The sequence below is a fragment of the Colias philodice genome, chromosome 22 (assembly GCF_061535455.1).
Source record: "Colias philodice isolate Cphi_HAF_F1 chromosome 22, ilColPhil1 Martin Lab GWU primary, whole genome shotgun sequence".
Taxonomy (NCBI): Eukaryota; Metazoa; Arthropoda; class Insecta; order Lepidoptera; family Pieridae; genus Colias; species Colias philodice.
In genome coordinates, this window is record NC_143107.1 from 4,791,169 (window position 1) to 4,806,625 (window position 15,457).

The 15,457-nt window shown below is 32.0% G+C and overlaps 2 protein-coding genes across 2 annotated transcripts; both read right to left on the reverse strand.

The window, feature by feature from the left end:
• Positions 1–2,783: 2,783 nt before the first annotated feature.
• Positions 2,784–5,508, reverse strand: LOC149478426 (UDP-glucosyltransferase 2-like). Its single transcript, XM_089709240.1, has 3 exons — positions 4,673–5,508; positions 4,347–4,569; positions 2,784–3,007 (listed from the first exon to the last, which is right to left on the reverse strand). The coding sequence occupies exons 1-3, from the start codon at positions 5,504–5,506 to the stop codon at positions 2,784–2,786; spliced, it is 1,281 nt and encodes a 426-aa protein (XP_089565366.1). The 5' UTR covers positions 5,507–5,508.
• Positions 5,509–11,365: 5,857 nt separating this feature from the next.
• On the reverse strand, positions 11,366–13,652 carry LOC149478427 (UDP-glucosyltransferase 2-like). The gene is made up of 3 exons (XM_089709258.1): positions 12,966–13,652; positions 11,970–12,192; positions 11,366–11,589 (listed from the first exon to the last, which is right to left on the reverse strand). Exons 1-3 carry the CDS (start codon positions 13,536–13,538, stop codon positions 11,366–11,368), a joined length of 1,020 nt encoding a protein of 339 aa, XP_089565384.1. The 5' UTR covers positions 13,539–13,652.
• Between the last annotated feature and the right edge of the window lie 1,805 nt (positions 13,653–15,457).

The following is a 15,457-nucleotide window of genomic DNA, read 5'->3' on the forward strand; positions in this document are numbered from 1 at the left end:
CAAACCACTTACAGTCTATTATATTATTTGCTTCCGAAAGAACGAAAATAAATATGTAAATTTCTCAGAATTCTTCAAATTACTGAATCAAATCGTAAGAAAACATTTCCAACAAAGTTAGTCCAAATCGAATGCTTTTAGGAAATGTTTGAAATTTTTATCATCCATTTTGTATTATGACTTCGAGAATTTATGAATGTTCAATTTATATAATACTAGCAGTCCGCCCCGACTTCGCCCGTGGTGCATGTTTACGTTTTCTTTCCAAAAGAACCATCCTCATACTTTAAGGAATATTATAAAAAAAGAATTGACAAAATTGGCTTTCCGCGGCAGTTTCAAGTAGGTACTATGCAACAAAATGTTGGAACGACATTCCTCCGCCCATACGCAACATTTGTTGTAAATCAAGATTCAAAACTGTCAATCGAGACTACCTTAGTAATACAAAAATCAGTTCCATAATTTTGATATATTTATTTATTTTTCTTAGTTTATTTTTGTTCATTTGCACAGTCTTTCCGCCGTAAGGCGTAAGCGTACAGAGTTATCTACACCTTCTGTGGAATGCTTGTTGGTTCCTGAAGTTTATTATTATTTCTTATATTGTGTATTTCCCTTTCATTTGTGTACCTATATGTTTATTGATATTGTATACTATAATTTTATAAATATTTAACCTTTATCTCCCTTGCTATCCATTTATTTAAGTTTATTTTAATTTTCTGCCCTCAAGAGGCATTGGCAGAATATCAGCGTCCGGGTTTATTTAAAAAACTCAGACATTTATGCTGAGCCAAGGCCTGTTCGTAGAACGCAGTGCACATTAACGGTTTAATTGTTATACTTTTAATATTTCTGTGTGTATGAGTGTTTTCTGTATTGTTTACTGTTTTTTATCTTTTGTGTTTTATTTGTAAGTGTTATTGTGTTCTATGAATAAACGTTTTATCTATCTATCTATCTAAAATCGGTTGAGCTGTTCTCGAGTTTTGAGCTCACCAAAACATAAAAATATAAAAGTATTTATTTCTCTTACTTTCTCCTCACAAACTAGTTTTTGTATATTTTTTTTTGAAAGATTGTTTGTACGAGATTATATAATTTTAAAATCGTTTCATAGTTATTGATTAATGACAAAATTTTTTCCTTATAATTTATTTTTACTTGCTTTAAATAAGCTGTTTAAGTATATTGTGTTTATCGTAGGACATTATCATGCAAAAATCACAACGTTAATGTGGTTCGAATTTAAAAGGAAAAATATACGTGAATACGTCTTTCAAGTAATTAGATTTGCCTCACATCTCTTTTTGACCCGACCCTTCCATTTCCTGTGGGATTAACCCATATCGATTTGAATATGTTTTTGTAACTGATCGTGATGTTAAAATATTATGTTAAAAATAATATTATAAAACTGAAACTGAATATCGAGAAAACTAATTTGTAGTAGGTAAATAAAATGAATTAATATGAACTAATGCAAGGTATTAATTGAAAACACAATAAAAATAAAATAATACCTTATAGTTAACAAACAAGCTTAATCTCATGAAATTATTGCATTGATCTTTAATATATTGTGTTCAAAGTTTGAATTAAATCTGTCCGATTAAAGTGAGTCGAAATAGAGTCTAAAGAAGTCGATTACATACAAGCTAACAGGTGAAGTTAATAAAAGCGTATTAAAAAGAAATATAATATCATTTAAACTTAAAATTATGACTTTATTTTGAATAAATAAGTTACTTAAATTAAACTATTAAATAACAATACAATTACAACTTCTTATACTTAACACGTAAATTGTTAAATAACAAATTTTTAAGTTTACGTAACACAAACGTTGATATTACAACTATTGTAATTAATATTGAAACTACAGTAAGAAGTAGAGGTAATTCATAATAAGTATAGAAAGACATGTTAAACGCTGGTGATCTTAAATGAGAACCTCCATGACGAATAATGTGTTCAGTCCACCATACTGCAGAATCTAAAGGTTTTACTGGATGTTCTCGCATCAGTGATCGAAGCTTCACGATGTTTTCTTTGTATCTGTAAGAAATAACCATTTTAGAATAAATGATTACTTTCAATCCTAGAACTAGGGAGTAACTATGATCTAATAAAAGAAGAGAGTATTAAAATATAGGTAGTAACTATTTGGTAAACTGTGGTTAAACATTGAATAAATTCGTATCTATTGTTTATCTAGAAAATGAATTTGGTGAGGTGTTTAAAACAATTATTTCACTTAATGCTGTATAAAAGTTGCTGTTGCTGTTTTAAATACATTTAATAATTAACACAATTAAGTAGTAAAGGAAAAGAATGAGCCATTATTTTTTGCATTTTAAACATTCATCTTATGACAGTCATATTATTTGAAAAATAATTATCTTACAATAAGAAGTTTTCAAAGAAATACCTGCATAGTTCCCGTACCCGTGGGATTTCCGGGATAAAACCTATCCTATGTGTTAATTCAAGCTACCTTCTATATTATGTGTGCTAAATTTCATTGTAACCGGTTCAGTAGTATTTGCGTGAAAGAGTAATACATACATACTCAATATACATTATACATCCATCCTCCCAAACTTTCGCATTTATAATAATATTAGTAGGAAGTACTTATAAGGAAGTACTATTTGTATGAACTGATTCATGCCTGAACTTGGCTCGAATGCGGCCCGGTCGGGGCACGCCGTTGAAAATTGTATGGATATTGTCTCATCAATTTCCCGGCTTCGGGTAAAGTGAATCATGCTTTAATCTCACCTCTTATCCTCAATTACTGTTTTCACGGCGTTTGTCAGTTCTGCTTCTGATATTGTATGTATATCAAGCTGTAAGCCAATCTTGTGATGAACATATTTCTCAGTATTGTACCACTGGTCACCCAACATTGGAATGCCTATTACAGGCACTGCAGCATTTATTGTTTCATCCGTTGATTGGAGACCACCTTGTGTTATGAATAGCTTGATGTTTGGGTGCTCTGAAATTGGTGTTTAATAAGATTAAGATATTTTAAAATGTTTGTATGTTGAGTTTTATCTTTTTCTTTCTATTATTCTAAGCTATTATTATATTACTTTTTCATGTTGATTGTATTTGTCATGCAAAAGAAATTGCAAAATAGCTTTGTTTTCTGAATAAGTTTCTATATGTATCTCACAAGACAGTCCCAGATACAAGTCTGTATCGAAAAAAACGCTTATCTTATTAATTGATGAAGATTAGTGAAACCCATCACGCAATGCATTTTTTTTAATTTTGTAAGATTGTATCACATTCACATTGAAATATTATTATCATGTTTATTTCGGTCAGTTGCTATGCAATTGTAATTACTTCTTTATCTCTGTAATCTTATGTGAATCATCAGAGTAAAGCGTTCTTTTTGTACGATATTGCCTTTGCTTCCCTGCATTGCCTGCGAGACAATCAGTAAATGGTTAAATAACTTAGTTTGGTCATAAATACTGTTAAAATTAAAAAAGACGTGTAGCACTCGGGGACTGCCGCGGTAAAGCTATTGCATGCTATGCCTTCAAGCCACACCTCCGCGCCCGTCGGAGTGGGGAGCGTGAGGTTTTTCGTTCCTAAATTTCTGGATTCGGTCCCTGCGCTCAAGGCCAGCGATAGAAGCTATGCAATAGCTTGAAAAAAATTAGTAAAGTTGAAAGCAAAAGATTTTATCCCAACTTAGCATGACTATGAGAAACGTACTAGTCTATATTAATCTATTTTATATATTAAGAATCTATCATTATTCAATAATGAATAGGACAGTAAATAAATGAACATCAAGAGGGACGAAATGAAAATATTTTATTTATTGACAATAAAAATTTATATGTTTACGTTCCTGTCGACTTCCTAATTTTTCAACAGAGTCAAACTAGAATATTATCCAAAGTCACCGATGGTTTGGTGGGGTATAATTTTTCTTATAAAGATGTAAAAGCACTTAGGTACGATAATTTTGAACAGCTTCATCTTTTTCATAATTATACAAAAATATAGTAACATTACTTTTTGTGCTACTCAATACACTTGTTTACTGTTTAGTATATTAGAAAAAATTTCATCGGATGAAATTATTTTCTCATTGTCCTCAACTCAAGCTCAAACATTTAATTATTCAACTCCAGTTGATAAGATCACTTCGTTTAGAAATATTTTGGATCGTAACAATACAGTAAATTCAATCACAATTCTAATGCCACTACTAGGTAGTTATTATCTTATCAATAAATAGTTGCAGGTGATTATCAGTATTAAAATAGTTATCTTTTAAATTTTGTGTCAAATATAGCAAAAACAAAACTTACTCAGCAGTTGAGCCTGTGGCAACCATTTCGATATCTTTATATTGTCCGTTTTTCCTGGCAGTTCATCTTCATCCCACTTCCATAATACATTGTACGGCAATTTGGAAAATACAGTGGTCAGCAATTTAATTGTTTCTATGGAAAGAGTGTTAGTTCTCACATTGGTTCCAAAACTAATGTAAATCACACCATTTTCAGAAGAATCGAGGTATGCTTGAAGACCCTACAAATAGATTTATTGTATCTGAACAAAAAATAAATATTTATTTAAACTTTAAAACACAATCAAAGAAATTAAAGGAAAGACAAGTACATAGTAAATTTACCTTTGGTAGTTCTTTATCAGCTGTTTGATGAATGCCACCTACATAAATAACATTAGGAGGAACGGGACGATTATCAGCCCATATAGGATGCTCATTTATAAATAGCATTTGTACGTATTTATCGGTAGCTTCATCAAATGAAGGCATGTCATCACCAAAATGCCTTTTGGCCATAGAAATGTCATTTTCATATGTAAGTAAACATAAAACCTCAAAAACGAGGAACTTAAAATATTCCCAAATCTTATCTCGAGTACTTAAATTATAAAGTCTTTGATTTACAGGCGTGGGGAATACTATTGGATGCATGGGAGCACCGAACATGTTGTATTGTTGGGTTACACCGCCGTAGGAACTAAATTGTATCATAGGCTTTTTCAATAAATGGCCAAGACCTAGCGCAGTTCGAACGCAAGCTTCAGCCACTATGAGATCAAATGAATCGCCTTCTTCTCTCAATATCCTTTGCACTTCATCCGTAAGTATTTGTTTTTCAAACGTCGATGTGAATTTATCGAACAAATTTATCACTTGTTGTATTATATTTTCTTTTTTACCATTGTGATCTGCAAGGATTTCTTCCCAGTGATTGTATGATAGATCGTGAACATCTATTTCAGTGAAGTTAGCTGGAGTTTTGCCTTTAGGAAATGCAGGATCGGGTGTAATGAGGACCACTTCATGACCCCTTCTCACCAATTCCTGTATGTATGGACGGAATACGACTTGGTGGCTTATAGAAGGCGTTGGAAACACAGCAAGAATTTTTGCACTTTGACACCTACTTATTAGAATACACAGTAAAAAGAATAAATTTAAATTTACAAACGACATGGTGAAATAAAGAACTGTGTAATATTGTTTGTTACAGATTACTAATTAAATTGATTTAAGTAGTAGATATCTGATCGATAAGGTTTGCAGTATCAATTTAATGTTATTAAGGATACCTACATAATATTATTATCTTATTTGATCATAAGAGTGAAGTCCCGTATCATCGTGTAGGGGGATCATTTACGTACTATAAATAATTAATCGATTGTGATTATTTGTGTGAGCTATAAAAAGATCGTCAAAAATTACCGAGCGACGATGTATTATAATAATCATACAAATTAACACCTTATTTCGTGGTAGTAAGGTCCAAAGACCAATGTGTACGCCACAAGGCATATTAAAAAATTCGAAGTGTCTAGTCGTCCGCTAAACGGATGAATAAAATAAATTAGTCGTCCGATTACCGGATGAATAAAATAATTTAATCGTCCGATTACCGGATGAATAAAATAATTTAATCGTCCGATTATTCGGATTACTAGATAACCTTTTAACACTAAAGCTAGTTGGGTTGGACTAAAGCAAAGTGGGCGCAGGACTTTTGATGGAGTTGGTGTCATTATAACACCTATTTATTATTGTTTTATCGTAAAGATTACGCTAATATAAGCATGTTTTATAGGAACAACTTTTCTCTGAAATAAAAAATGGCCGAGATATTCGCCCTCAATTCGTTAGGTTAGGTTTAGGTTAGGTTAGCCGTTAGCCTTTAGGTTAGGTTAGGTTAGGTTTCTTAAAAAAAAAACTACACAGAAATAGGAGCCCCGCGAAGCGGGGCTCCGTCGACGCGCAAAAAAAAATCAAGTTTAGGTTAGGTTAGCCGTTAGGTTAGGTTAGGTTAGGTTTCTTAAAAAAAAAACTACACAGAAATAGGAGCCCTGCGAAGCGGGGCTCCGTCGACGCGCAAAAAAATCAAGTTTAGGTTAGGTTAGCCGTTAGGTTAGGTTAGGTTAGGTTTCTTAAAAAAAAAACTACACAGAAATAGGAGCCCCGCGAAGTGGGGCTCCGTCGACGCGCAAAAAAAAAATCAAATACCTACGTGTGCCCTCCTCCCCCCTCTCCCCCCCACAAAAAACCTATAATACGTGCGGCAGTTCTCTAAAGAAACCCCGATAACCTAACTATATAGATAAATAGATGTTATCGGACGATTAAATTATTTTATTCATCCGGTAATCGGACGACTAATTTATTTTATTCATCCGTTTAGCGGACGACTAGCTTTGTCCTAAAAAATTATGCCTAATACATAGATAGCGTATTGTTCCAGATAATTTTTGAGCATGATATTGAGTCTTGTTGGGGTGGTACTTGTATCGTGTGTCTTATCTTACCTAATGTTAAGATAATTACGCGATTTTCTTAAATAGGGAGAATGAGATGAAATTCCTACATTTTACAAATTATTCAGATTTGAAAAATAAAATGGAAATTTAAAGTTTTATAATCAAATTATATGACTTTTTATAAATAAACTAACATAAATGAGGGATGGTAAAAGGTTAATCTCAAAACTGTTACGAATAGGCTTAGATTACGAATAGGTATGTAAGTGGAAAAATCTTGCCTTTAATCATGTCTATGATCTACATAAGTTTTAATAAAAAAGAGAAAAAAAAATTAAATAAGTAGGTATGTATTTGTCGTGTATATTTGAATGTTGGATATTTATTTTTATTAATTTTATTATTTATTCGCTACTAATAACAATCTTATATATAAAATTCTCGTGTCACAATGTTAGTCTGCATACTCCTCCGAAACGGGTGGACCGATTCTCATGAAATTTTCTGTGCATATCGGGTAAGTCTGAGAATCGGCCAACATCTATTTTTCATATGTACCACGGGCGAAGCCGGGGCGGACCGCTAGTATTTAAATATAAATAAAAAGTAATTTTTACCTACGCAAGCAATATAAAAAAATATATCTAATATTTTTTTAAAGAGTAGAAGGAAGTGATAAAGATATTCAATTCAAATGTATTGAATATGAAGTTCTAATAAAATTTGCAATCAAATGATAATATCATTCACTCATTGTAATTTGGCTTTCTTTATCTTCCATAATCATAATATTCTAATTCATTAATTACTTCCGTTTTTGATAAGATAGCGCCAGTTTTTTTTTAGAAATCATAAAAATTATTAAAGGTAATTCATCCTTTTGAAGCCCGATTTAAATGAAGAGGTTTTTCATTGAATTATTTATTATTATTACTTGAGGAGAATGCACCATGAAAAACGTCCCGACGTGGCGCTGTCAGAGCTTAAAATAATATTGCCAATATTATATTATTTTGGTTCAGATGCCTCCAGAGTTGGGAAATTACATCGGGAAAGGTAAAGAAAATATCGTTTCATTGTTTGTGTTGTATGTATAAAAACAAATTAATTGTAACAATACTCTGTTATGTACCAAGGTTAATATTAGTTATAACGCCCCAATGTAATCTTTTTCATCCTATCATCATCTCATAATCATCAGAGCTCATATTTTTCTAACGGGTTTAAGTCGCAGTGGTACGGTACAACTCGCAACCAACTCGCAACTATTTTTTACAAATTACAATATGGATGACGGCTGACCTGTCAAACTTAAAGATGGTTTACTGTGGGACTTCTTTCGTGGCGCGTACACTGAAACAAATCATTATCTTTAACAGTTAATTATCTGTGGTATCACGAATAACAAAAGAATAACAACAAATATAGCGTGATAATTGCTGATACTCGTTATCCAATAGAGAAATAGCAAAGTCTAAGGCGGTGATTGGTTCTTTTCGCATATATGAAGAAAAATTGGCACACACTACGTTACGACAGTTATTTTATTCCTTAGATTTTTATTCAATTTTAAATTATTATGAAAAAATCAAAAGGTATTTTTAATTAACTTTTGACAATTTTTGTTGAAGTTGAAACGTAAGACCAAAAAATATTATAAAACAAGAACATAAAATATATTTACTTATCGCAATAAAGACTAACAAGTGTCGTTACATACAAGTGCTATGTATTGATGTGCATTAACAATTACAACAAGTCATAAATGTATTCACTAACAGTATATATTTTGTACAATCATTATTCATTACAATAAAATATATAAATATTTTAAAAATTATGCTACTATCACTATTATAAAACTATGATATTTTCTGCAATGTTAACTGGTTTTTGGTTTAACTTTTACAATTTTTAAAACAAGTGTCACAATAAAACGTATTATACCAATATGAATGATACAATTAAAAGACATAATATTGACAATAAAGTAAACACTAGGGGTAATTCATAATATGTACATGGACCAAGACATATTCATGGCTGGAGACCTTAAAATAATGTTTCCCGCCAAAACGAAGTATGTACTCAGTCCACCATATTGTCAAATCCAGGGGCTTGATTGGCCGTTCTTGCATTAGTGTGCGAAGCCGAATCATGTTTTCTTTATAGCTATAAGATAAAGAACAGGTAGATAATATTATTGATAGGTGAATCCTTAGACTAACTGAAAATTTATGATCACCTAACATTAAGAAAACTACGAAGAAGACCATAGAAAATATTATATTTATCAAGTCCACATTAAAATGTGTTTGAACATGTCTGTTTATTTATTCCCTATATTAGGATTTTAAAAATAAATGGGTCGACTGGTACTCAGATTTAATTATCAAATATCCAAATGAAGCCAAGAAAAAAATATTTTGTAGCTTTATTATAAACCAAGAATTTTGTTTTCATACTCCTGCTACGTTTTTACAGCACTTGATTATGATCATAGACAGCCCGGACTCTAACCGAAATAGGAAGAGAAACAGTATATCAAAGAACCAACTATACTAAAATTCTCTCTTGTCAACGTTGCTAGCTCCTATACGAAGTGTTTACAGCTTCCTTGAATGTTTCTTCTGTTAGTGAATGTATATCCATTTGTAGACCAACCTTGTGATGAACATACTTCTCTGTGTTATACCACTGGTCTCCCATCATAGGAATGCCGACTACTGGCACTGCAGCATTTATAGTTTCGGTCGTCTTTTGAAGACCGCCTTGTTTTCTGTTAGGTTAGCGGGAGCCTGTCCTTTAGGAAAAGCGGGATCAGTCGTAACCAAAACGACTTCATGTCCTCGTTTCACCAATTCATGGACATAGGGGCGGAAAATCACTTGGTGACTTATGGAAGGCGTCGGAAAAGCTACGAGTATTTTGGCGCATTGAATTCCACTTAATATAATGTAGTTTAAAAATAAAAAAGTGACAACCACACTCGAGCCATGATGTGATTTAAGTGTTGTCAATACTACAACAATTTATCCATTCTATTTCTGGTGTTTATCAAAAGGATCGCATTAAGGCGATTAGCAGACTGCTCCGCTTCATGCCCCTCTATGTCTCATCTAGTGTTAAGGAAGAGCGGAACCTCCTGACACAAGCATTTTATTTGCTTACTAGGAGTGTTCCAATCACAAATTTGTTTAAGACGAATGTAAAGGAAACGAAATAAATAATTTTGAATTTTTGAATTTTTTTTTATGTAATTTTTTATACGTATATTGAAAACACGCGCGTCCATGTCTACATGTTGTCATCCAGACGTGTCCACACTACATGCAAAGAAACATATTAACCACGCGTGTGTGCGGGGTTAGACGCAAGGAAATCAAGTCAGGCGGTCTCGTGCGTGATTTTAGTACATCTTTAAATGAAATGAATCAGAGGAAGGAAATCTAATTGTGGCAATAATTAATTTGTTTGACATAGTTTAACTTCATCGTAAAATGTGGAGTTAAGAAAGTAACCTTAAGTGGTGGGAAAATCAATTAATAAGGTAAAAATGGTAATCGTTTAACATAAAAATTATGTACAGTATTTAATAGAGAGCCAGCTAAAATTATGACTACTATAACTAAAATAATAAATTACATAGATATGAAAGCTTACGATTAATAATAATAAATAAAAATGAAAACAGTAACTAAAGGATAACACTATCGTCAACTATATTAATTTTATGTAGGTAAAATAAAATAATCTATTAAAACAACTTTACAAAGATAAATAGGAAGTAAAAGAGGTGTCTCTTAAATATAAGTAGTAATTTAACTAGTTTTCACTTTAACTTTTACACATTTCAATACCAGCCTTTTAATAAAAGATAAAAATAATATTAATATAACAAACAAAACACACATTATTGACAATAAAGTAAAAACTAAGGGTAATTCATAATATGCGGACCAAGACATAAGCATGGCTGGAGACCTTAAATGTTTCCCGCCAAAACGAAGGATGTACTCAGTCCACCATATTGCCAAATCCAGGGGCTTGATTGGCTGTTCTTGCATTAGCGTGCGAAGTTTCAGCATGTTTTCTTTAAAGCTGAAATTTTAAATATTTAAATAAGCACTTTTCTGACGTTAGGTGTGTTTTTTTGTATATGCGACTGTTCCTACCTGTGTTCGGCCAAATGCAAAACATCCAACTATATACTATAGAGTAAATAATGATCTTTAAATAACTTTTCTTCTGTTCATTCACCCTGTGTCCGTTTCTTGTTATTTATTATAACCGACTTTTGTAATTTTTGTTACAAGCTAACAATGTTTGACGTGGCAACGTCTTATAATTCGATAGAGCCGGCTGCACGCACGAAAAAACATGACTCATGCGGCGTTACTTCGCTCTGAGGCGTTCCATGTAGGTTTGAATTGCAAGCGAGAGCGCAGAACGAGCGACAAAGAAGCAAAATCGGTCGTTGTCACGTTCAACCATCGTCAGTAAACCGACTTTACAGACAACCAATTTTTTTCTCAAACCTCATATAATATGATACTTCTATGGAACCTCACCTCTTATTCTCTATAACCGTTTTGACAGCATCCTTAAATGATTCTTCTGTTAGTGAATGTATATCCAGTTGAAGACCAACCTTGTGATGAACATACTTCTCTGTGTTATACCACTGGTCTCCTAACATGGGAATGCCTATGACTGGCACACCAGCACTAATGGTTTCATCCGTCGATTGAAGACCGCCTTGTGTTATAAACAGTTTTACGTTTGGGTGTCCTGTAAAATAAGTGTTCAATTAATTTCTACGATACATTAATTTTTCTTCGTAGACTAAATAAATAGGAACAATTTGATAATTCTGACAGACTTAAATTATGCTCAAATGCTCTGAAATATTTTAGTACGTGTGTTACTTATGACTAACTTCCTTTTTCTTCGTGTAATTTTTCAACTTATAAAATAGCACTGTCCTAATTATTTAGTATCTTGGCTTATGTCCATTTTCATTAATTTATTTACGCTGCTTAACAACAAAATAGTCGCACCTATTTATACTATTTGATGATTTATTCTAAAATAATATTTAATTCACACTTCAAAGAGACAGGCAGACAGCTTATCTTTTAACTGATAAGTATAGATTAACTGAAACTCACTTAACAATTGCGCCTGAGGTAACCATTTCGATATCTTCACATTGCTCGGTTTGCCAGGCAATTCATCTTCATCCCACTTCCATAATACATTGTAAGGTAATTCCGAAAATACTTTTGCTATAAGTTTCACTGTTTCTACTGAGAGGGCTTTTGTTCTTACATTTGTTCCGAAACTAACATATATGACGCCATTCTTCGAAGAATCCAGATATTCTTGAAGATCCTGTTAAAAATTTTAGGTCCAATTAGTACCTACATAAAAATATTGTATTTTTTACATAAGCTGCGTTTGTAAGTAAGCTGCAAGATAAGAGAATATCGTATCTACAGAGCAATGGACTGATTTCAAAAGAATAATATTGCAGAAAAAGATAGCTGTTTATATACGATTAATTTAATAGGTTAAATTGATAGATCTTAAATATAAAGTTAAGTATAAGGCAAGTATAAAATAGATTTTCTACGCATTGGCTCTTATAAATTGAAAGTAATGACGTGAATAAAATTGAAATGCCTTTTTTTCCGATTAGCTAAAGTTAAAAATTCATTTATGGGTCAAGGTATACGCTTTTACAATAGAATTCCTCATAATATTAAAGAGTTTAGTAGTTCTAAATTTAAAACTTATATAAAAAATGTACTAGTTCAGAGAGCGTACTACAGTATTCAGGAATATATGGACGATAAAAACCCATGGAGGGTTGTCACCCATGTAAAAACCACAGGACAGTTCTTTGGTATGTTATTATAATAATATAATTATGATGTTACATATTATGTATTTTTTTAAATTAAATTGTAAAACTGACATGATTTAAAAGAGCAACTATGGAATTTCTTGCCGGTTCTTCTCCGTAGATACTGCTTTCCGAATCGGTGGTAAATGTTAAAAATATGTAATGACGTTTCAAAAGTGCTTCTATAAGAAGTCTAATTGAATAAATAACTGTTTGAGTTTGAGTTTGAGTGACACTTAAGACGAACGTATATACGTACTGAAGGAAGTGCAGTGTTAGGTGCTTGGTGAATTCCACCAACGAACAATATATTTGGTGGTATTGGATGATTTTCTGCCCATATCTGATGCTCGTTCAATATCAGCAAATGCACATACTCATTAAATATTTCTTCAAAACGTGGCATGTCTTTGCCAAAGTATCTTTTCCCCACATCAATGTCATAATTGTAAGTATACATTACCAAATATTCTAGTGTAAGATATTTGAAGAACTCCCAGCATTTTTCCACCATGCTCAAGTTGTATACTCTTTGATTCACAAATGTGGGGAAGACAGTTGGATGCATGGGAGCTCCATATAGATCGAACTGTGATGATGCAGCGCCTAAAGAACTAAATTGTATAATTGGTTTCTTTAGTAGATGCCCGAGACCGAGTGCAGCTCGAACGCTGGTTTCAACTATTATCAGGTCAAAGGTATCCTTTTCTTCTTTTAATATCCTTTGAAATTCTGGTGTATTCAACTGTATTTCAAACACACATGTAAATTTTTCGAACACAATTGTTAATTGTTTAAGTGCATTTCCCTTCCTACCATCGTGTATGCTCATAATATCTTCCCAATACGTGTATGATATGTCGTGCACATCAATTTCAGTTAAGTTGGCAGGAGCTTTTCCTTTAGGAAAAGCGGGATCCGGTGTAACCAAAACGACTTCATGGCCTCGTTTAACCAATTCGTGGATATAAGGACGGAAAACCACTTGATGACTTATAGAAGGAGTCGGAAACACTGCAAGTATTTTGGCACATTGTATTTCACTTAAAATAACAAAGCTTAGAAATAAAAACGACAACCACACTCGAGCCATGGTCAGCGTTTTCTATACAAGCTAAACTACTAAACGTTATAAGCGTTGTCTAGACTGTATTTTTTTATCTAAATCAGTTTTTAATGAGGTTGCCATGATAAGGGATTACGCATTACGTTACTGGTATTGAAATAATCTCTTCGAGATTTGTATGCTGTTAAAAGGACTTGAACTTTGTAATAATCTCTTGTACTTACGCGTAGTAAGTTCTTCACAGTTTTGACATTAATTTATCTTGTTTCCACAGTTGTACAAAAAAGCCGCTTCAAAATATAAAATATATTGTGGGCAGATAAAATAATAAAATAAAAATAAAATAAAATAATATGATAAATGATAATGATATTGTATTTACAAATTTGTTTAATAAAACATTCTTATAATTTGTAGCATATACGTCTTCTTATCATTCAAAAAATTTCGAGTGAACATACCAAACGGTGGCCAATTTTTAATTACCTTGCAATTGAAGCATATTCAGGAGTGGTTTAAATAATTATATTCAGAATACAAACCATAGGTTTCAACTTTGAATGTCCATAAAATATTATGTTCACAACATATTCTAGTACTAATGTTAAATCAAGATCATATTAATTGTTTAGGCGATACGAATTTAATAATGTAAGTAATAATAAAGTGCCAAAGTCTTGCTAAACAAAATTGAAGAACAAATTTTGAGTAAATAAGTCGATTTCATCTGAATAATTTACTTTTTGATATTTTATCAACTTAAAATTATCACCAAGCATTTTATGATATTTGTATAATAATATTTCATAATATTTTAGAATAATATTATTTTTATTGAATGGCACTATATTTTTTTTATTTAAGAATATTTTTATCGTAATTATTGATAAGTGACTAATTTTGAAGAATCAGGATGACACATTTATATTTTTCAGAAAAAAATCTGTTATCGAGAAGATTAAGTTAAAAACTAATTACCGAATTGTGATGATGCTTTAAGCAATAAAAGCTCTTTTTGGCCTATACATTAGGAATATTTTCATTTCTTTGAGACAGGTGTAGCTTCATACATAAATGTTAGACGTTTGTCGCGGCACAGAGTAGAAATAAATAGGGAGCTTGTAAACATTGTGCTATTCATATTATTTGAATAGTGGGTTTTTTAAGTACGTTTTTCTTTAATTGGAGTAGGTACTTAAATCATTTGTTTTGAAAGTGATATTAAATTTTATAAGAATATTAGGAAAACATATTTTGAGTTTCTTCTTTAGGGTTACCTATAAGTGCGTGAAGTCCCATGTTAACATGTAGTGGGGCAGATGCATTATACATCTGTTTCACTGATCGATTTTCTTTAGGGACAAGTAGGTGATCAGCCTTCTGTGTCCTACCAGACCGAGACATTTTTTTATCTTCGTCTCCACCAGATTTTTTTCTCATTTACTGAATGTTTATTTATAATAATATATGTATTCAGCTTACATTACTCTGTTACCACTTGTTTTATTTACCATGCGGATACGTTAATTTTTAAGCAGTTCTCTCCTTCTGAATAAAATAAGGTAAAAACTGGATGGGCTCCACTTTTTCTGTCGCTTTGAGTGTTTCACTTTTGCATGTAGGATTGAAAACCAGTACTGATGTTATATTTTTAGTACATTTGTTAATGCGTTTTTTCTGCTTGA